Raw genomic sequence first — 23346 nt, 5'->3', positions numbered from 1 at the left:
TGCATCTGAGCAAAAATGTTGTCTCCTCATCCATTAACTTGGTTTCATTTATAGGACCTTTCTAGTGCTGGAAATCATGCAAGCCATTATTTTTCTGTGACTTGGCATTTCTGATGCACCTTCAGCAGCAAAGGACCACATGAATTTATGTAGCAGAACAGATCAGAAATCTTCTCGGTCCATTGTTCTGCTTCTCAGTGGCTTGCATTAAATGCTTCATAAACAGCTTCTCTGGCCCTGCACTATGAATGCCACAGGTGAGATATATGTGAGATTAACATGCAAGGTTTCTTCTAATCTGTGTCAAATTTACTGCCTTTGAAAGTTTCCTTGCTATTATATTGTGGATTAGGTAAACTATCATAATCTAAGCTACCCATTATTTTTACACTGGTATCATATCCTATTGCTCTTTTCTCAGGTTCTCAAGCACTTTTCTATTGACCGTTATGGAATTGCTCCCAGTGCACACAGCTCTAAGAGAGCAAGATTCAGTGTCTTAATCTCTTTTAGTGATTAAAAGGATGATTGATCCTTCCATTCTGTCTGACTTGCCATTTAGTTCAATGCCTTCTTTTATTGCGACTATATCTTTTTCAGTAAGATGAGAAACCCACAATTTACTGTAAATGAAAACATGCCTTCAACTGAAAAGACTGTTTTCCACAGTAATCTCCATTACCTGCTCAATGAAGCTAGTATCGTACTTGGATTTAGCACTATCACTGCATACTGAGCAGATATCATTACTGGGCTAAATCATGCTTCATTTTCATTTATTCAGCCTCCTAACTTCCCCTTGCTTCTGAAGGAGAAAGCAGTACAAATAGGCCTGCCCTGAAGGTTAACAGTTTCAGGCTGAGGGCAGTCAAGGTAGGAAGGAAATTTTACACCTCTCCTCCGTCAAAATGCTTTTCTTCTCATGCCCTGCTTTCTAGGCGTAGAAATGGATCAATATAACTGTGTACAGAATGACACATCAGTGCTCAAGGGCAGAGGTGGCACCTCAGGGAACTGCAACTCATATCAGATAGATTAAAAGCAGTGTCCTGAATTGCAAGTGGAGAGAGGAAGTCTTCTAACTTATCACCCTCACTCACAAAAAGAAGTGAAGAGAGTGTAAAGAAAGTTTTTCATTCTAAGAGAGTAAAATACCTCCAGAAGCTCATCAAGGAATTTCCCTCTGAATTTCTAAGCTGCAGAATTTGCTCTTCCTGCTAGTGTCCCAACATATCCTAGAGGTTACGCTGTAAAACTTGTTGCTCTTCTCACTTTTGCTTAGGGAGTTGTCAAACAAGATGTATGTTGAGTATGAAAAAATGTCCATATAAGTTAAATTGATTTTTGTTGGTTCAGTAGAACTCTCCTCAGGTGTGTTTTGAAAGACAAAAGGGAAATTTCATATTGGAAGCTAGACTTTGAACTGCAGAGCCATAAATTATAACTGTTTTAACGACCAGTGTTGACAAGAAATAGGGTACTAAAATGTAAAAATAATAAAACACATTAGAATTGGAAAGTTGGAACTGTATTCACCAGGATCCAAACTATTGTTCTGGTTTTGTATTAAAGGTTAATGGTTAGAATGAAACAACCCAAGCAGGCTCATCTTGGTAGCAATGCAGTGGGAGATTATATGATATGATATGATAAGATATGATATGATAAGATTGATATGATATAGCAAAGCAAATGAATACAGTTTGACTTGCTTTGTTTACATAAATAGTATAAGAGATGACATTCACATTTCGAGGCACAGAATCTACATCTAGGAATTTGAAACAGGAAAAAAACAAAGAAAGGAAATAAAGTCTCCTCTAAAGGTAACTCACAGTACCTCCTTGTGAAGAGGCCTTGAGGTAACTCCCTTCAGCCTTAACCCTAGTGATAAATAAAACATCCAGCACTGACCCGCTGGAGCAACAAAGCAGAACCCAGAATAGGTGGTGGGACTGCACTGCACTTCAGCCAGCGTATTATATACAGAGATTGTCAGTCAGCAGCAGGAAATAACGCCGTCCTCCCAGGGTGCTGCAGCTGAGAGTGCCCCACAGCTGGGGCCAGATTTCAAAGATCTAAATGGGGAAGCAAGTATGACTGAAGAAATCCTGACTTTCTCAAATCAGTTCAAAACATTTGCATTTGCAAACAGTACAAACCCCAAAAGGCTTGTTTTGTAGTTAAAAACTATTGTAGAAAAGATTGTGAGTGCAACAAGGACCACTGCAAGCCAGTAATTATTGAGACTTGTGAACTCTAGGAGATTAATGATTGCTAAAGGGTGTTCAAAGCCGAAGATGAAGACAAAATCAGTCATTACAGACTTAGGAAACCACTGGACAAGGGAATTATTTTTGACGTAGTTCATTTGTGACCTAGTGGAACACCACAAACTGTTTCACATTTCTCAAATTAATGTCCTAAACTTTTATTTGGTAGAGGGCCACAGGGGAGAAGTCTACAAGTGCAGCTCTGCCAGAAAGCAGTCACTACAGCAGATTGCTTCATGCTTTTTTTTTTTTTTTTCCCAGTGAAAAATCTAACAAGGACTGTTAGTTTAGCATAAAGAGAGCCAAATTCCTCCTCATGGAGGCAGAGAGGCTCCATTTATCACCCCTAAATCTCGTAGCAGGGGCAGCTTAGAGAACAGAAGGAAATCAGAGGTCCTTAGACTCTGCTGCCCTTGTGTTGCTTCAATGTCCCTGGACAGAGGGAGCCAAAGACCTCCTTGGCATAGGCCCAGTAAGGGTTCCATCTTATACCAAGGATGAACTTGGCTCGGAGGAGTTTCATTTGTTGTGAGTTGCAGTGGATTTTCTTTTTCTTTTTTTTTTTAATATATTTTGATTGCTTCCATGTCTTTGATGTTTTCAAGAGCAGCTCTTTTCTCATTGTCAGCTTCAGATAAGGATTTCCTGGGACTACGTGACCTCTCCCCAAATGCTCCCAGTGCTGATCCTGGCTGTCACTTGCGGAAATTTTATTCCATTTTCCAAACTTAAAATTGGAAATTATATTGGAAATGAATGGCTCACAATTTGGGGATAAAAATTAGGATTCATTTATACTCCTGGTAGTTTGAAAAGATATCTGGATATTGTTCCTACAGGCATGTACATGTCCCCACCAGCAATGTCAGGACAGAGCAGGATGAATTCATAGCTCCCTCCATTTTAGGTAGCCAAAGGGACAGAGGTAAGCTAGTGTGGTAATTCTGGTGCAGACTGAGAACTAAATCCTAATCTAAGGGGAAATTGCTTCAATTAAAAATCAACACCAAAAAGTGATAACTGGTGTTAGAATTGTCCAGGTGTCTGAGAAGATTGGTTCAATCTCTTCTTGGTCTTCCAGAAATTAAACTACAGCAATTTAAACTCCTCTGAGCTTTGCCAGCACTCGCCTGCAGTCATGCTTGTGGTTAATGCTGGAGCAGTTTGGGGTGATCTTTCTTCCACCTTCCATGTGGGGATTCATCATCACGCCTGTGGGGAGAGGTAAAGTATCTGTACCTTGTTGATGAAGGCCACAGTGCTCTCCTGTCTGGGGAGGCAGATACTGTTCCCTGCCGCTTCTACCTTGAGTCAGCCAAGCAGGAAGAGCATCAGCATTACCTCTGGAAGCTCTGCCCTCCTTTATTACTCCTGTGTAGAGGAATTAGTGGTTTGAGCCCTGTTTTATCCTTGGACATGTATATTGGGTATACATATACTTCTTCTTAGTGCTGCTAGGTGACCCCAGTGGTGTCACCCAGGCACAAAGCACATTTCTGATAGGGGAGAGGTAAGTTTGCTCATAACGACCGCTGTCAGAGATATATTATACCTATTTTTGTCTGCAACTAGGCTTGAACCTCAGTTTTTATAAAGAGAAGAGCAATGCTAGAGCTTGTATATAACGGCACTACTGCTCTTGACTGGCAGAAGACACCAATAATCTTTGCTACTTGTTGAGCTAATTCATTTGTCACTCCTCATTAGGTTGCAATGGCTTTTACTGCTAGTGCTGTTTTTAAGGCTTAGAATAAGAAATACATATATTTTTTTCTGTTTGGGACCAGTTGATCCACATATGTTTTCTAGCTCTTCCTGAAGAAGGCAATTGTTACCAGTCAAGAAATCTGCAAGTCTCTTCATAATTACAGTAAATAGCCTGATCTGCAGTCTATAAGCTCAGACAGCATTTCGTATTCTCAGATTAAAAATGTTACAGAAAACCTCATGGCTAAGGAGAATGAAAATGGGAGTGATGTGAAAAGCATGCCTGAAATCAAGACACATTTGCTGTCTCATCACTTACAGCCTGCTCTGGCTTAAGATGTCTTATTTAAAATCTGTTCTTGCTCTTTTTCCTTGTCATGTCCAATTAGAACAAAAGAAAAGCTGAAATGGCTTTAAATGTTAAGACCATGATCTTCAATGCTGGCTCCATTGCTAAAAGTTAGATTCTTACCCAATTCATTAAAGGGCACTGGTTTCCCATGTCATATCTAGTTTTGATCACAGCAGAGAAATGGGAAACAATAAAAACAGACATAATGTGAAACAGATTTTTAGCTTTCTGCTTGATTTTTTTGCATTGTTTTCTCAGTTTTGAAAATATCTGATTAAGAGTTAACTTGATGCTCTGCAAAACAGACCTTTTCTTTTCTGAGTTCCTATTGGAAAACCTTGCCTTTAAAACAAGGTGCTATATAAATAGTAGTGTGCTGTAGGAGTGCTGATGTGGACTGCGTGGCTGAAGTTCCCCATGGTGGCTGGCGATATTTCAAAGGAAGACTTATAAAAAAAGAGGCTAAGTACTCAGAGAGTTGTAACTAACATGAAAAGTGATGTTAGTCTGTCTCCTAATAAACTAAAACAGGAGACAGGAAACCAAACTGATGTGCCTGATTAAAAATCTACTCGAGTGGGCTCCATAAGTGGAGAAAAAGCGTTCAGAGACCCAGGGACTGAGGTTTCTGTTCTACAGTGTTTTCCTTTAGTTCAGCATGAAACAAGGTCAAGCCTACTGCTGTACTTGGTTTCATACTGCATTAGCAACACCTTACTTGCAGGCTTAGCAAGACCTTACTTACAGTAAGCTCCCCCAGGCAGAATCAGGCTCTATTCAATTAATTTTTTCAATGAAGCACCACATCGTGATGACATGCAATAAATGCTAAGTTACATCTTTAGCACGTAAATCATGTAACTGCACATTTAGAAGTGTCCCTCACAGCAAGGGTTCCCAGGCAGCACTGTAACTGCGCTGACCAAGAAGGCAATGCTATCCCAGGCTACCAGCTTACACGCTTGGTTACGAGCAATCTCCTGGAAAACTGGTGCTATGAGAAGGGGAGAGGAATTAGGCATGTTTTAAAGTTTGAAGTCAGTGATCAGGATTTATTGTCCCACTGTGCATTCTTCTGCCCATGACTGCCTCGAATTACTCAGCAAAGGTAAATGAGCCTAGAAAAGAGGGGAAACAGTTGAAAAGGCCTTGAAAGATGTATGTGATTTTTGCTGGATTTTTGAGACTTTGGAGATGTCATTTCACAAACTATAGGGTGGAAGCTCAAGGAAACCTTTGCTAGTAAGAGGAAAATGTAAAAAAAACCCCCAGACCTCAAAAACTCAAACAAGACACAGCAGGGGAGAAAAAGGAAGAGGTAGTGGCAAAGGTTGAGGGTTTGGAGCAGTTACACCTCTATCTGCAAAGTCTTTCTGAAAGCTGCTGACAGAGCTTTGGCATCTGATCATCTCCTAACTGCTGATTAACATAGCGCTGTTTTATATTTAACTCAGGCCAGAGCAGGAGGGGCGGGGGGTGGGGTTGTTCTGCTTATAAGGGGAACACAGCAGGAACAATGTTCTTCTGTGTCGGTTCCCTCTGTCTCTCAGCCCAGCTGCACTCCTTTTGATCATTCATTTTTCCTCCAAATGCATGTTGTCTTTAATTAATTGAGTGTCTCGTGGAAAGCGAGGTGGAGGAGACCAGCAGAGAACAGCTATAACTACACAATTAAAATACAAACCAACTTTGCAGAGTTTAGTGAATGCAAGTGCTGAAGTGACTAATAAGCTTTTTTACAGTTAATGTTTTCCTCTGAGGACAGACCCGGGAGCAGAGATGGAGGGCATGGATTTTGAGAATAAGAAGTCGAAGAGGTACTGTATGAAGGCAAAGCATGTGGCTGTCATCTGTGCCGTCGTGGTCATTGTAGGTCTCGCCGTGGGGCTTGGTGTGGGATTGAGCAGACCTAAATCTCAGAAGCCTTCAGGGGGAACACCTCAGCCAACAAACCCTCCTTCCACAGAGGATTTGGGTCCCTGTCCTTCTAAAAATGATGACACTGGAGAATGGAGACACTTCAGGCTACCCGCTTATGTCAAGCCTGTCCACTACGATCTAGAAGTGAAGCCTGAAATGGAGACGGACATTTACACTGGGACAGTTGATATTTCTATTATTTTGGAAAAATCTACCAGCTACCTGTGGCTCCACCTGCGAGAGACCAAGATTACAGAAATGCCCACACTCCGGAAATCCTCAGGACAGAAGATTGCTGTGAATGACTGCTTTGGGTACGAGCCACAAGAGTACATCGTGGTGAAGGCAGAAGCAGAGCTCTCTGTCACTGATGAAAGTGATCCCTATATACTCACCCTGAAGTTTCAAGGCTGGCTGAATGGTTCACTGGTTGGGTTTTATAGGACCACCTACACCGAGAACGGACAGATCAAGTAAAGCAGTTTTTCTTTTATTTATTAACTTTCTTCTCTATTTCTACTTGCTCAAGCCTGCTCTATTCCTGCTTCAGCTTCTCAGTCTTGTCTCTCACCAACTTGCTGACATTTCTGGGCTGTTCTTTAATTTTCTCATTCCCCTAAGGAAGATGCTGTATTGAAAACCCTTTGGCTGTTGACAAGTGAATGTGGGCTGGAGAGATGAGCAGTTTGTTGTTATTATTCTGAAAAACTTTTTCAAACTCTAATGGTCCCAGGTTACCCTTCAGCTTTACAAATGGCTCCCTCAGTGAGCTGGAGGGATGGAGGCCTGCTTTTATCCCTGTAGTGCAATAAACAGCATACAGATCTCACCACTCTCTTCTGTCACTCCCCAAAGGTAAAAGTTTCTGTGTGAAATGCTCTTGTGATAGTTTTCCTGACATTGTGCCTCCCTGATGTTGTAAGCCTGAGGAATATCCCAACCAGAACTTCCCTGTCCCTCCTGCAGCTGGCTTAAATTATGATAGGAAAATCCACACGATGAAGGCTATCTTTGACTTTGGTTTTTTGTGCTTCAGCTCTTCCTTTTTAATCTATCAATAGTTACTGAAAGATTACGAAGGCTCTGCCAGTTCAGTTAACCCATTCCATTTCCCGGGTTTGCACTAGTGCAGGGTGGAAGTTTGAAAAAAGCCATTGCCCACTACTCAGAGGAATTTCATTGCAGTTAACATATGGAGAGGACACTCATCCATCTTCCAATATTTACTTTTTTGAAGTTACTCATTCCAGCATTTACAGCTGGAAGATAAACTTGGCTAGACTTTTCCAAGGCCCTGTAGCAGGAACATGGAGAAAAACACTGGTGTGTTTTCACAGCACTTGTTTGCCCTCCTGGGACAACGCTGTCATGAGTGAGAGTTGCATCAGCTCCATTCAGCCACTGACAGGCAATGCCAGGAGCAGCAGCAGTGACAGGCATGAGCAGCAGCAAATCCAAGAGGCAGAGGAAAAAGCAAGCATTGATTTTTCATAATTAAACATAGTTATCTGATCTGGGAAGAATCCATGTACAGAACAGCTTGTTTTTCCCTCTTGTTTTCCTCTATCAACCACCTCAGTACTGCTCTGACTCAGAAGGTGCTTTGGTTTTATACTTTGAGCATCTGACATCCCCACAGCAGTTTTAAAGTGTAATCTTTTAGCATCTTTCTAAGTTGGGGTGTGTTCCTTCCTTTTTATTAGTGAAAGATACCTATATATTAATTGTCCCATGTCTGTTACAACACCAGAACAGCAGGACCAGAACGCAGGTCTCACAGAGCAGGAGAGGTGAGTGCCCATCTCTCAGATCCAGTGTAGGAAGACAAGGACAAAACATCTGATGTCAGGAAGAAAGGAGAGTTTCATAAATTAGAGAAAGCATAAAATGTGAGCTCACTTTGAGAGAGTTCCTGCTTCTTGATTTGGATGCTGGAAGCTACAATTGCAAGGATGATCCTAGCCAGCAGTCTGAAAACACTCAGTACAGAAAGGAACTTGAGCATGTGGGTTTTTTGTTAGGCTTGAGAAAGGGTCTCATAAGAATGAATGAATGGTGTTTTCTGAAATGCTTTTCATATGGTTAAGTTTGGGCAGATTGGTTTTAGGGGTGGAAGAGGCATTGTACATGATAGTGATAAGTACAGCTTTGAAATGAGAGGAACCACCAGCCAAGTGGTGCTGCAACCACCAGCCAAGTTGCTTCTATGCAGCATGAGGGTAGGTGATGGCACAGGGTGAGGAAAGATGGTGAGGGAAGGAGTTTTTTACTTGTTAAAACTGCATTTTCCCCTGGCTTTATACTTAAAAACAATGATGACTGGAATTAGCTTTTTTATTTCGCCTTTGCCTGAGGCAGACATCACTCTTGGAAAATTTCAACCCAAATAGTTCCTTTTTTGTCATGTTGAAAGTAATTACAAATCGAATCAGGTAAAAGCAGAAGTCAAGGATGTTAGAGATGGGGGCTGAGGTGAAAACGAGAGCCAACGTGTAATTAAACTACTCCCCCATCCATTCTGGGCATTGTTAGAAGCAGTGGGACCTTTTCAGAGAATTAATAACACTGGAAAATCAGCTCCCAGGGCTGAGCTGCTCCCCGGCTGTCTGTCTGTGAGGGCAAAGGTTCGCCAAAGCATTGCTATAATGCCTTTTGTTTACAAACTGGGCACAAGTCCAGGCTCTGCTGTTGCTTAGATTCAAATCTCCCGCCACATTTTATGGGAAACAGGTAGACGTGCTGAACATGCCTGCAAGTCTGGGATCCTTGGGAGGCTTAGGGAGAAGAAAGCCTCATTTGAGAATTCTGTTCAGAAAGATCACACAATCCCTGTCAGGACATAGGTGCTTTTGGACATGCCCAGAAGCAGATTTTGAGACACCTTGGGAACATAATTTTTTAAATTGATGTGCGCGTGCAGTTGGTGAGCAGGAAAGCAGAAACTTGGGGAATGGATATTTTAGACATAGGCTTGCCTAGATCCTCCTATGAGTGCATGAATCCAGCTGTAAGCACTGAAGTCCTCTGGTAAAGCTATTCCTCTGTCTGCACATTTAATCTCCTCATTGATGAAAGGCAAATAACAGTCCTTCCCTACTATGCATAATACAGTGATCATAAATACATTAAAATTGTGTTACTTTTAGATACTAGGGAAAGGAGCACAAGAGTCCTTGCCTGGTGTAGTGGGTTCTTTTTACTCATTAGTTCCTCTCAAGGAATGTGCTTGAATGTGCCTTTATTTTCTCCTTAATATTACAGATAATACAAACATGTCACAGCAGCTGTTTTTGATTTTGCATTACTATTAGTGACAAGGTAGGGCTTCCCTTTTAAAGGAATTCTCTCTGTCCTCTGTAAGAGGAGAACAAGAGGCTTATAAAAGATACTCAGCTGGGTACATTGCGAACAGAGAGACTTGCATTTAGGATTTTATTGATTAAGGAAAGGCAAAATATTCTTTAATGTACAAAAGTAACACTCCTGGAATTCTTCCTCAAGGAGCAAATTTTCTCAGAAGAAGCAATGAATTTGAATTTAGGGATTTGGGAAAGATTAGGAGAAAAATGCTTTAATTAGCTCAAGGGGAGGGGTTTTGGACCAACTCCCTGTGCTTTAGGAAAAAAAAAAAAAAAAAAAAAGGAAATTCATCGTAGTTCTAAATGTAGCACTTTTATTTTGGGAACAACAGCTGGATGCAGTCTCAGCCAGATCTTCACTTCTTGTTACTGTGATATTTACAACTGTCACCTCTAGGTCACTTTTAGAGGTCTGGACATCAACAGCAAGAAGGGCAGAAGCCACCAAGCAGTGAAGAAAATCTTGTCTAAAAACTACATTACACAGTCTGAAAGGAAATGGCAACATTTCATGTTTCTAGTGCCACTTCTATGCATGCCATAGCCTGGAGTTCTCATCATCTACCCCATAGGAATGGTAGTGCTAAGGTTTTGAGCTTCTGGTGTCTGTCTGCCTCCACAAATATATGAGGACAGATGGATTATCACCTTATAAATCAGCAGAGATATCACAGTGTTATCAGTCTGTAGGAACAAGACATAAATGTGTCAAAATATATAGCCAATTTTTTTAAGCAATAGCTGTGAAGCATTGCCCTGGGGACTTGAAGTTAACTTAATTGTGAAATAGCTTTCAAATCCTACAAAAAGTAGAGAGCAACATCAAACGATTTACCAAGTGAAAGAAGCTCTATTGAGCCTGAAGTTATGTTAAGGTGAACGTTCATTATGCTTTCTGCCCGTGAACTTTTGAGTTACTATTCCAATGAACATAAACGTTAAGAACCCAGACATACTACCTCCATCAGGCTTGTAAATGACCCGTGCTGCTACAAATTCCTAATGACCAGTTTAGTATCTAACTGTCACAGGGAAAAGCCAAGGGCAACAGAAACATTGAAAAATTGGTTGTCAAGTTAACTTGTAGGATTGCTGCAGATCTGTAATTTATGATGTACACTTTTAATTACTTTTTGGAAAGAAAAACTACCTTAATATAGTTGGAGCAGCTGTAGAACTGCTCTCAGAAAATGCTCAACATTCCGGATTAATTGAAGAAGCATCTGTGATCCGTTTCACCATCAATCACTGGAGAATATGCTCTGCCACTGTACGATTCATTAATGGGGGAGCCCGATGTCACTGTGAGAAGCAAGCACACGATATGAACACTCACAACCTTCACCTTATTTTTTTACATGACCGCTGTTGTCCAGCTCCTCCAACTGTTTTTGCATAACTGAGATGACTTTCTAACCCCCTCCAACACAGCTAGCCTGGCATCATTCATGTCCTAGGATGTCTACCTGGACTTTCCATGCTCTCTCCAGTAGTTTCATTAATGAAGTCAGGGAAGCATAACAGCAGCAGTAGAAAAGTTTTTGTGCAGAAAAAGAAACACACAAGCAGGATGAGATTTTAGGGAGACTTAAGCAATTCCAAGGTATCTTCTCAGGAGATGTTCAAGACCCCAGTCCCAAGATGTGCTCTAGTGGGTAAACAACACATGGAGTGACTTAAATAAACATCCCTATACCAGGACCTTAATTTCCTTTCAGATGATACCATCAGTAGTTTATTTGAGGCACAAAAATAAATGGGAAAACTCATCAGGAAGGTGATCAAAATTTTTACTGTCCATAAGGGTCATTTGTATCTTATTGCCTGGCTCCTAAAAATATTTGATGATAAACGATTGGCTTTAGCTTTTGCTCTGAAACCTAGAGGATGTTGATGACAGACTTTGAGGTATGTGCATTACACATGCCTATACGATGTCAGCTTGTGCATTTCTGATGTCACCTACTTTTATGAATGGACAAATGCACACAAATATTTGTAGTTTAGTTTGTGAAATTGCTAAATAATTATGCTTAGAAATTGCAGATAAGATGTAAAAGGTATATAATGAAGGCTTGCCAATGTGTTGTTTAAGGAGCGTTGCAGCTGCTGATCATGAGCCAACAGATGCACGGAAATCATTTCCTTGCTTTGACGAGCCCAACAAAAAGGCAACTTACAACATATCTATCATCCATCAAGATGCGTATCAAGCACTTTCAAACATGCCAGTACAGGTATGTATTTCCCAACTGTACTGCCTAAGTGGAATGGTTCTGTAAAGCCACTGGAAAGGTAGCATGGATCGTGAGGTCCTTGCATGTTCACAGACTCTACCACCCAGACACTGTAAAGCTAATGGTTAACAAATATTCCATAAAACCGGACTGGTTGGTTGGTTGGGACTCCCAGTGGTCAGTCAGCACACAACATGGTAATACAGGACAAATCTAAAGCAGAAATGAAACATCTCTTCTCTCTTTAGCTAGCTGGTCCTACTATTCAGGTACTCTAGATGAGCACACCCTACTAACCATTAATGGGTTATGGCAGGTTCTTCAGTCGAACCAGGTGGACTCTGAGTAGAAATACTCTGGAATTCAGCTGCTTCCCAGATGAGGAGTCTAAAATAATCACTGAAACTACATAATGTTCCAAAGTGAGGATTTGCTAATCACAATCTAATCACAAAGGATCTTGCTAACAAGAACACCAAAGATTATTATTTTTAATAATAGAGGATCTGAAATCCCATCTGTCAGGTCATGGGTGTGGACATTTGTCAGTCCACCATGACTGTAATTTCCTAAATAATCTATTTCTGGACCTAGCGGGTCAAATTCCAAGTTTTGTACAAAATTCAACGGCATCATTTATCTACCTCTAGGCACTCTGGAAGAAGATTGAATGGCTTCAGCCAAGAGAGTTTCTAATGAATAGTTTAACTGAATGTGTAGTCCAATGTATAATTTCTAAGGAATATGTTCTGAAGTGCCAAGTTAAAAAAAAAAAATAGAGTTTCCAGCCTCCAGGCTGTTGACATTTGCATCTTCCCAATCACTTCCCCACCCAGAAGACAAACAAAGGTCTGCTTTACTGTGTACTGTTTTATTTTAAGAGTCCCCCAAACCTTAACCGTCCCCTAGACATGCAGCTGAGAGAACTGTTACCAATCTGACACAGCTGCCTCCGAGATCCTTTGCAAATTTAAAGCTCTGACCTATTGTTATCAAAAATATTTCCATGATGCCTGGCACTTTGATGAACATGGAAGGAGAGTGTCTGCTTTGCCTTTCCTCACAAACCCCAGATAAGTGAGGGTACCAGTAAGGAAGGTGAGGGAATGAGGCTAGGTGCTATCAAGATTTAGTGGGGTTTGAATTTACTTTACACCTTTACAGGTGGACCTTGCCTCTAGGATGGACATACAAAAATAAGCATTCAGAGGGCTAGCTACCGCTTGTTAATTAATCTGCTGAAATCCAAGTACAGGCAGGGAATGCAGATTATACTCGAGTTTGAGAAACAGACGATAGCAGGACACTTTTTCATCTGGTGTGATCACAAGGTCAGTGGCTCTGTTTTTAGCAGTGAAAGATCTTTGGGGAATCATTTCAACAGATGGAAACGTAGTAGTTTGTAAAAGCAAGACACATTGTGTGTTACAGGTCCTGTTCTGATGGTGTGGAGCTTTATAATCAACATGGCAAAATCAGTTCAGCAAAATCAGAAACTTGTACACTCTATTTGCATTTTTCACTTCAGTGAATTTTTTTTTACTTTTTTTCACTGGCATTCTGACTTTGCTGAAGGAACAAAAGATAGGAAAATAGAGTCAAAAAAGAGACAAATAATGGAAAGTAGATTGTGAATATCTCTGTGAAAAGGGGTTTTGAATATATCTTTGAAAAGTTTTTTTTTTTTTTTCTCATGGAATCACATTGCCTGTAACATTTAATTTCTATGCTTTATTTATATTGTATTTATAACAAACAATTGCAATGAAGTATTGTATCTCTAGTAGAAGGTTAGTGTCTTTTGTATGCTGTTTGCTTTTGTCCTATTTAAGTTAGCCATCCAGTCAGAAGCACAAGAAACTATCAGACTGGCAATAGCAGAAAATGAATAGCAGAAATAAATTCTTAGAGGATGAAACACATACAACAGGTTGCAGGTTTGGTAATATAGTTCAGCTGAGAGTTAAGGACATTTGAGAAAATCAAGAATGTTTTTTTATTGACTTACAAAATAAAAACTGTTATCAGCACTAAGTCTTATTTACATTTAAACAACCCACCAATTAGCAGTACTTATTTTTATCTGAATGAGTTCAGGATAGATTCATTAGACTGGTCTTTATCGTAAGTAGCATTTCTGCAATCCCTGACTCCTACACCATACATGTGTTTAAGAGAGGAGAGAATCCAGTCTCTTCTCTGATCTGTCCAAAGTGATGTTATTTTATGCAACTATTCCAAGAACAAAACACACCAGCACACACTGGAAAACTCCTGTTGGCAAAATTCCAGTGCATGTGAATGATTTCAGATCCTTGATGCAAAATTAGAACCAGGTAAACTTATTTAGTGCTGAAAAACAGAGTCCCATTTTGTGCATTGAAGTAGTGCAGGGAAAAAAAAGTTGTCTGTTCTCATGCCATCAGGAGCGGGATGCCAGAATAGGTGAACCTGAAGAGGCGATTTATCACTCCTGTGTAGTTGCACCCTTCATAGAAACAGTGTGTCCTCTCCTGCATGTGTTTGCAATTCCAAAAATGAAATTAATTATTTTTCCATTTCTGCAGAAAACTGTACAGTTGGGCGATGGCTGGACTCGGACAACCTTTGACAAGTCAGTTCCCATGAGCACTTACTTGGTATGCTTTGCTGTGCACCAGTTTAGCTGGATAGAGAAAACATCTGCTAGTGGAAAACCTGTAAGTCCTCTTGCTGCCTAGACATGGTTCAGATGACAGATGTACTGTGATTTGCATTTTTAAAAAATCTCTTTTTATGACACAAAAAGGAACATGTTTTTCCCTTTCCTACATGCTATTTTGTGCAGCAGATGAGATTAGGTGTTCACAGTGGTCCCTCTGACCTTGACAACACAGGGTGTTTTGCAGTCCTTCCCTGTCTCCCATCTTGGTGAGACCCCAGCCGGTACCTCCCGTACAGGCACACGGGTGAGGAGGGAGCGCTACTTCTCCAACCTCATCCCTGACTGGAAGCCCAGAGTCTGAGGGAATGGACAAGTCCAGGGGTACAAGAGATTCACAGGCCATTGATACAAATACTTTACACTTTTCTGTGGGTTAAAAGGTGTGAATCTATGGACTTGATGTTCTCCTATTTACAGTCATGGGGACACAGGACTGCAATGCTATTTGCCATTATGTATTGGCTCTAATATTCTTTATTTTACAACAGTGGCTAAAGGCAACTGCCCAGTGTAAGTTCTTTGCAAATAAGTACAGAAGTGATAGTGCCTGCCTAAACAGCTGGACATTTGGTGGGTGCCCTAATGAAGTGAGTGTGTTTGAATCAGAACCCATACAATTAAAATATCTCCTTTATTTAGATGCAACAGGCAGTTCAATCCAGTTCTTATTTAGATTCACATCTCGTGAAGATGCAGCTGATCAGGCAGAAGGAGATCACAAGACATAACATTTAATCACAACCTGAAATCCTGAATAAAATTTGCCCCTCAACATAAACTCCTCACTTAGCTTAAACCTAGTCTGGGATGCTTAAACCCACTGCTAACTATTTATTGGTTTACATCTTTTTTTCTGAGACATCTGAGGATGGTGCCAGGGCTGTATGCTCTTGCTGCTTCCCCTTCCTTTTCCCATGGGATGTAACACATGTAGTTGTGGTTCAGTCGAGCTGGCAGTGCTTTCCTCCTCTTCTGGAGGCGGTGATACCAACAGACAGGGAATCTAGAGCAAAGCCTTGGCCAGATCACTGTTCCCCTAGCAAGGAAGCTCTTCCTGAGTGTCTCTATCTGAAAAAGCTCAGCAAATACTTCCCTACTTAAGGCTGTCCACTGATGTGAAAATCTGCCTTGCATAAATCTCCAAAGTGCTGATCCAGCTCTTAGCAGACTTCTGGCATAACACTGTGCAGCATCATGCTGTACACTTATATTATTTCTTGTCAAATAACTAAGGCTACCTTACAGTTAGCCAAGCAAAAGGAGCCTGATTTGAGATAGTGATGCAGTATTCTTAGACCCCTGCTGTTTGGCTGAGCAATTTGCAAAACAGGAGAACATTTGAGGCCACTCAGTCACACGATTTCATTAACCAGATGCTCTTCAGCACGGCTGCTCCATTCATTATCAGGGACAGGACTTTGGTCATTCAACCTCATTCTCTGGAGTTTAATTGTTTTAAGAATCAGAATTTGTGCAGCCATTGTAAAACAAAATGCAGTAGCGGGGGCGGGGGGGGGGAAGCGCTGAAGGGGGTGAAGGTGTGTGTAAGACTTTTTATTTTCTAGATGCAAAAGTTACCATTTTCTGCTTGTCCATGCCACACTCCAGAATATGTCTCTGAGGACAATATTTGGGGTTTGTTTATTTTTTTCCCCAAATAAAACAGTAAAGCCCACAATGCTCATGACTAGTCATAGCTTTTCTAAATAGAAGAGCGTGTTGACTGAAATGTGGTAGTTAAAGTGCGTGTGTGTAGAAGCAGGGGTATCTGTGTCAGTACAGAGGTTGCCTGAAGAAATATCTTCCAGTCCAGGCCTTGGTTACTACATATTTTATTAACGCTATTCACTAAACAATGTCTGAGGACTTGCCTGCACTAGAAAACTTGGGTTTTAAGTGAGGTTATAATAGAGACCATTTCCTTTCTCTTAACCATAGTTTTACCAATATAAAGTATATACGTAAGAATGTTTTTAATTAAGGGAGTCACGTAAACTCCATCACTAAAAATTATCTTTTCCCCAGGAAAACTAGACTATCTTTAGGGTTTTTAATCAGATATTTAGAAAATCCTTCTCCAAACCAAACAGTTCCTTTCCAAAATCTTTGAAGCCCAGTTGAGCAATGAGGTATTTAGGTTCACCAACTGGTGAAAAGAACATTGCATAGTTTGCTGGATAAATTGCTAGCAATAAATCCTTCATCCAAGAGAAAGTATCTATGTGATCTGTATATTGCTTTCATAAAGAACAGCAACAGCATACCGCTCGCACGACACAGTAAATTATTTAAAAACCTCTGCTGTTCACTGTGAAAGCCGTTGCCCTAACAAAGACATTAATGGAGTCAATGGTGGAAATGTGCCTAGAGCTGGAAACGATGCTCCTAAGGTGATTAGTTGTCAGGTACCAAGTGTCTGGTTTGGAAAATCACAGAAGAGATTACACAAATGAAATTCAAAGTCAGTTCTAGTGCATGCTGAAGGTTTTGGAAACCATTAATATGGATCAGCTAGGGGAGCGAAGGCTGCTAAATTGGTTACAGAGCTTACTGAAGTAGAAATTGCAGATTGCAATTGCAAGCTGACCCTGAGGGAAATCCCCTGGTTGGAATGGATTCACGATTGAATTTCATAAGCTTTTTTTGGTTTTGTTTTTTTAATTCCAGCTTTATTTCTGACCACTTTCCTTCCCATCCTCCCCTCTCAATGAAGGAAGTGTAATTTCATGGTATCAAAATCAACATGTTGTCAGGCTCCAAGAGGTCTCCTAGAGTAGGCCAGCTCCTTTGCTCAGTTTGGACCCTAAAATCCTGGCTGTAGGACAGCATTGAGGAGTAAACAAGCCACACCAGCACAGCCAGAAGAATGTAACCCATTCATAAGAGAAGCAGTGCCTGCAAAATGGATCAGTTTTCCTGAAGCCAAAAACTTCACTCCATATAAAGATCTCCTACTTTCCACACTGGATATTTTGGGGGACAGTGAAGACCAGTGGACACTCCAGTGCTACGGCTCTGCTCTGGGGCAGAGACCTGTGTGAGCTTTGGGACAAAGAGACTGACCCCCTCAAAAGACTGCATAAATCCTGAAGTCAAACTTTGTCTTCACAATGTGGAGATAACATCCCAAAAGTCTTTTTCAAGCTCTGTGCCTCCTCATTACGGTTATGGGTGCCGTAAGAGCTCTAATCCTCCAGGGCTCAAGGTTTGCTATTGCTTGACAGTAACAGCCAAAGCAGTCCCAGGCACCAGACCTCAGGGATGGAAAGGTCAGCACTCAACACACCGTTTTTTTGCGTTCAGGAAAAAAAATACACTCAGATCTGAAAGAGGAGTACAGAAATGGTCACTCATCGCACACAGGGCTACCAAACATGCCAGTTTTTCTGGACCTGCCTGGTGGGAAGAGAGGAAGCTGACTTTTGTCTGGGATTTCCCAAGGGGCAGCAGCAGCCCAGCATGCACCATAGCTGTGACTGAGTGGCTGGATGGCCTGAGGTCCTGGGCAAACAAGACCTGCATGGGCCAGCATGTCAGGGAAGAGTTACAGATCTGGTAAATGCACCATCTTCAAAGGGTCTGAGATTTTCAAACATACAAGGCCAAGAAGAAATTATGGTGATAGTAGGTAGGAAAGGTAGGAGGAAGTTGAAGAAAATAAGGTGTTATGGGCTTCAGATGCATTTCAGGACAGATGTGCTCCCAAAGATTGGTCTGATGGGATCAGTCCAGATCAGTGAACTGTTCAGAAGTGAATTCCCTTTGATTGCGCTTGCCCAGGCTTCCCACTTGAGAAAAACAGGCTTTGGGGAAGGAGGGGCTGGTATGCACCCAGACCCTGCTCCAAGCTTGGCCACTGTGAGCTTCCAGACACGGATCTTGTGAGTTTTACAATTTAAGTGTACTGTGGAAAGCGGCTTTGTCTCTCTTATGTACAACATTTGAAAAACTTTGTTGAATAAATGTGTTGGCGAACATAACTCAGTGTTTAGGCCAGTCTTTTAGAGAAAACCTGTGGTGTTAGAGATATGTGCATTAAATGACTTTTCAGTCCTTGACACCTTCTAATTTCTTTTAACTGAAGACTAATTGTTTCCTTGTAACTGAAAAACTGATTAGTTCTTTGGATTTTACAGCTGAGAGTTTATGCCCAGCCACTGCAACTACACACGGCAGAATATGCAGCAAATATAACGAAAATTATATTTGACTTCTTTGAAGAGTATTTTAATTTGAGCTATTCTCTTCCAAAACTAGGTAATTATTAATACTTATATTTCTTCATTTTGTTAATTCACTGTCATGGTTATGTTTCTCCTACAGGTCTCTGTGCTTTGGTGGAAAACAGCGTGAAAGCGTTTGGTTGCTAACTGCTGATATTATGTCAGGATGTTTTAAAATTGTATCCATGTAGTTCAAGATGTTCTGAAATGTCATGGTGGGAGGGTTGATGTCAGTAACAGTTTAGCTACCAGTTCTCACAGTCCAGTTTGCTGAACTGAAGCACTGGTCCTGACGTGGTCATTTTCAAGTGTCTTGTGGAAAATCCAGGGAAGCATCAGTGTCATCAGCAAAGGAACATCATGAGCTAGAAAAGAGCCAGAAGAAGTTTGAGAAAAATATGTACCACTTCCATGGGAACTTCTGGACAAAAGTCAGCAGTGAGATAAGTGAAGATGTACACTGCCAGAGAGTATGTCATACTATTTATTAATCTTAGTACAAAGTGGGTGTGTATCCACTTCTTAGAAAGATTGATGTGATCCAGAATACAATTTTTAGTTTCTACTGCTGGGCTAAACAAAGACCCAAAGCTAAAACAGAGTGGGCACACTATCAAATTTTACCCATGGTTACAAAACTAGAAAAGAAAAAGTAGTGCAGTTGGGCATCCTTTAGCTTGGGCTATCTGGACTCTGGATCTGATTTGCGCAGTCTGAACTAATGAAGCTGGAAATGTAATCAGAGTTTTTGGAAATGCCCCCTCCTAAGACCTCCAAAGAGGTAATTCAGTTAGGTTCATGAACTTAAAAGGATGGGAAAATATTAACTACAAACAAATTAAGACAATGTAATGGGGGGAAAAAGCCCAAAACTTTGAAGGAGATTAACAACACTATGCAAACCTTTTATTGGCTATTCATATATGTATTCCTCAGGCCAACCTGTATTACTTTAACAACAGATTTTTATCTCCTCTTTTCAAAACATCATCTGAGTTTACTGTAAAGATCTGTTTGCATTTCAATGACGACTGAATTAGGGAATCCAGTATAATGTGTTGTTCTTTCACACACTGGTCCCCAGTAATAATTGGGACTATATGTCACCTATACTTCATACTCAAACTTTCATTACCATAAAAGCCTGATGACTTTGCCATATCAACACGTGGATAGGGGCCTGTCTGCCCTACAGAGTGGTCTGGTAACCCAAGGTCAGCAGTATCAGAAGGTAGATGCTCTCGTAGATTTTACATTGTTTTTCTCAGAATGTCTATTTATTGGATGACAAATCTTGACTTATTATGTTGGTCCCTCAGTATTAGAAGTCATCTAGATCAAACCTGATGAATCAAATATGCTTCTGCATAATGGTTTATTTAAATATTGTATTTCATATTGATTCATGGCTTCTGGCATTGCCATTCTCCTTGTGGTCCTCATTTTGACTGTCAGTGAAGCCCTTGCCAGACTATCAGCTTTAATTCTGTAATCAAGTTGTTTAAAATAAAATGAGTAATTTCTATCTTCTGCTGGGGTGGAGTGAGGGTTGTTTGTCCTACTGAGTTTTAGATCAATTTGTACCTTTTCACTAACCCACATAGAAAGGCTGTGGTCATTATTTGCAAAAGAAAATGCCAGTCCAATTGAGTCTGCAATTCTCATTTAAACCTGTATTGACTACTGACCATAAATGAGTGACCTCCCACAAATTACCAGGAGTAGAAGCAGATGTTCACTGCGTGGGGGATTTCCTTCAGCTAACATGCCAATAAATATTTTTAATAAAACAGTGTGACAAACAATGACATGCCTCATTATGCTGCAGATCGTTTCAGGAGGTTTACTGCCTACAGCACATCCCCAGAGAATACTATTAATTTCTGGAGCCAAAATTAAGTAATGTATGATACGCACGCTCCCAGGAGGTGGCATAGCATCACCTTGCAGGACAGATCGTCATCTAGTGCAACTGATCCTAGCTCTATTAATCTCAGCAGAGTCTGGGTGCTTGCTGTCAGCTGCTGTAGGCCAGTCCCCGGCTTCTTAAAAACAGGATCTACACTGCAGCCCACAGCAGTAAGCCAGAACCACAAATGATGAGCAAAACAGGCTGTGAACATGCAGAAGGAGGTCAAGCTAAGTGGCATAAATGATACAGTGGTAATCATCTTCTCTTTCTTTCAATGTAGATAAAATAGCTATTCCAGATTTCGGGACAGGTGCTATGGAGAACTGGGGGCTGGTCACATACAGAGAAACAAACCTGCTGTATGATCCCAACGAGTCAGCCACTTCCAACAAACAGAGAGTTGCCGCTGTGGTAGCCCATGAGCTCGTTCATCAGGTACATTTTAGGACACAATATATTTTTACCATGCTTCTAATGTGTAGTCGCAACATTTTAATCTCGAAAATACTGTCATTAACTCCACCTCAGGATCTTCTATGTGTGCTCACAACTTGATTGCAAAATATCGTGTTAAAACAGTTCCTGATTAGAACTTTGAAGTACCATAACTACTGCCTTTGAATTTTTCTCAGAAAGTTAGATGCTTAGGTCCAGACTGTGAGACAGCTTATGAAAATCTGTCTGAAATGTCTTAAAGGAACTAATTTGCGTGTGCAGATGTCTCTTTTGGGCAAGCAAATAGGGACAACTATACACTGTGGAGGCTGTGTGAAAACATATCTTTACGAGCACAAATCATCAAATCAAGAGGAAGAAACTAAAAATATTTTCAGTGGCACATGAATCATTAGCAACCTCCCCAGTAATATGTAATTTTATAATAAAAGTGATGTTTTAACACAAGGCAAGGCCTGAATTTCTATTTAAACCCCAGAATTATGATAATTTTCATCTGGCAACAGGAAGAAAAGTGAAGAAATGAATGTTCTATGTGGAGATGTGAGATACTGAAATATACATTTAGCATTTGGCTAACACTACATCTTTCAATGTTTATAATTGTAGTGGTTTGGAAATATCGTGACCATGGACTGGTGGGATGACTTGTGGTTAAATGAAGGATTTGCCAGTTATTTTGAGTTCCTGGGAGTAAATGCTGCAGAACCAGATTGGCAAATGGTAATTATTTCTGTCTTGTGGAGGGTTGGCAGGGCTGGGGGGAGCATTTCGGAAGGGAGTAAGACAAGGATGATGAAGACTTAAAGTATATTTATAGAAAAGTAACATAGCGCAGTGCAACATAAAGAAAAAGTTGGTTTAAGCTTTTCCACCTGTCCATGTTATGGTCTGAAACTAGTCAAAGTGAACTTTGCAAAGTTTTAGACTGCAGGGAAGAGTCATTCTTTTTTAACAAGTGAGTCAAGTGTTTTGTTACTATTATGGCAAAAAATACTTAGGGGGATTCTGGACAGAGCCTTGGCAATTTTGCAAGGTTGTTTAAAAGTCTAACCCTGGAAGATGGAGATTCCCCTTTATTTAGTTAGTTGAGTTGTAGTGTCTCTTCATAGGACTTGTCTTAGGATCATTATCCAGCCTAGTTAGAGTTGGGAACCTGAGCCTGTCTCCACAGCTTGGGGTATTCGTCAAGGGAAATATCAGATCCTTCATTCAACTGCTGCCAGAATTTTAAGTGTCATTTCAAATGCTCCCATTCAGATAATCTCTGCTCCCTACAGCGCAAAAATAGGTGGTGATAGTGGATGGCCCACAGTGCTAACTGTGCAGCAAAACCAACTCCAGACACTTTAGGGGGTTGCAAACAAAGAGGGTAGCCTTAAATATGCATTATACTCTGAAGGGTGATAACAGTGTGTGAATAAAGGGAGGTTTCTTGCTCTCTCTTTCCTCACCTCCCAAACACATGTGATGGCACATAGCATGCATATTTCACTCAGCTGTCCAGGTGTCATGGGATTCTGGCTACTAGAAAATATAGAACACACGCCTTTGCATAGGTTGAGCCCACTGTCAAAATCCACTAGCCCTTGAACCTAGTGACTTTGGAAGCAGGCAGTGCCTCCTCAGTGCTTCTTCTGCCTCCCTCCCTGCTCCCCATAAATATCTTCTCACCCATGTTATGTGAGGCTAAGACCAAAATAATTCCTGGATCACTTCTTTTATGCCTAGAAGTAGAGGATCTGTTGTGCTAACTACATAATAAAATTTTTGGTTATAGAGCCTAAAATTTAAAAGACCTTTTAGTATCTAGACACCACCTTCATTTAAGATCTAGAGCCATTTCAGTGTTATCATCCTTTCCTTCATCCCCAGCTCCATTTTTGCAAGAGGAGTCCATAATTCTTTGCAGGCATTGTCACACTGCTGAAATTGGTAATACAGGCTCCTTTTTTTCCTACTCTGGGGGTTTTTGTGTAATGATACACATAGGAAAACAGGATTTGCAAAAGGCAATTTATCTTCGTTAAGGAAAAAATGTATCCTTCCCCTCTCAGATGTAAAGTAAGTGTTTGCAAGTCCTTCTTCAGAGGAGGTGAAATTTCATTACAACTGCCTCCCCCTAGAGAAGCTGCAGTTCAAGCTACCTATTTTAGTAGTAGTTAGGTACATAATCCTGCCTTTGTTTCTGTTCTAACGTCTT

The 23346-nt window shown here is 40.8% G+C and overlaps 1 protein-coding gene across 1 annotated transcript in view; it reads left to right on the top strand.

Annotated features, from left to right (window-relative positions):
* The first annotated feature begins 6111 nt into the window (after positions 1 to 6111).
* ENPEP (glutamyl aminopeptidase (aminopeptidase A)) overlaps positions 6112 to 23346 on the top strand; it is a 33472-nt gene continuing 16237 nt past the window's right edge. Inside the window, exons 1-6 of the mRNA XM_010081995.1 lie at positions 6112 to 6725; positions 11707 to 11848; positions 14416 to 14547; positions 18689 to 18809; positions 20968 to 21122; positions 21753 to 21866. Of these exons, the coding sequence (XP_010080297.1) occupies positions 6112 to 6725; positions 11707 to 11848; positions 14416 to 14547; positions 18689 to 18809; positions 20968 to 21122; positions 21753 to 21866 (1278 nt within the window). The remainder of the gene's footprint in view (positions 6726 to 11706; positions 11849 to 14415; positions 14548 to 18688; positions 18810 to 20967; positions 21123 to 21752; positions 21867 to 23346) is intronic.

The sequence above is a fragment of the Pterocles gutturalis genome, unplaced genomic scaffold (genome assembly GCF_000699245.1).
Source record: "Pterocles gutturalis isolate BGI_N339 unplaced genomic scaffold, ASM69924v1 scaffold23676, whole genome shotgun sequence".
In the NCBI taxonomy this organism is placed as follows: domain Eukaryota; kingdom Metazoa; phylum Chordata; class Aves; order Pterocliformes; family Pteroclidae; genus Pterocles; species Pterocles gutturalis.
Note: the sequence above shows the minus strand (reverse complement) of the source record. Positions and strands in the feature narration are given on the sequence as shown.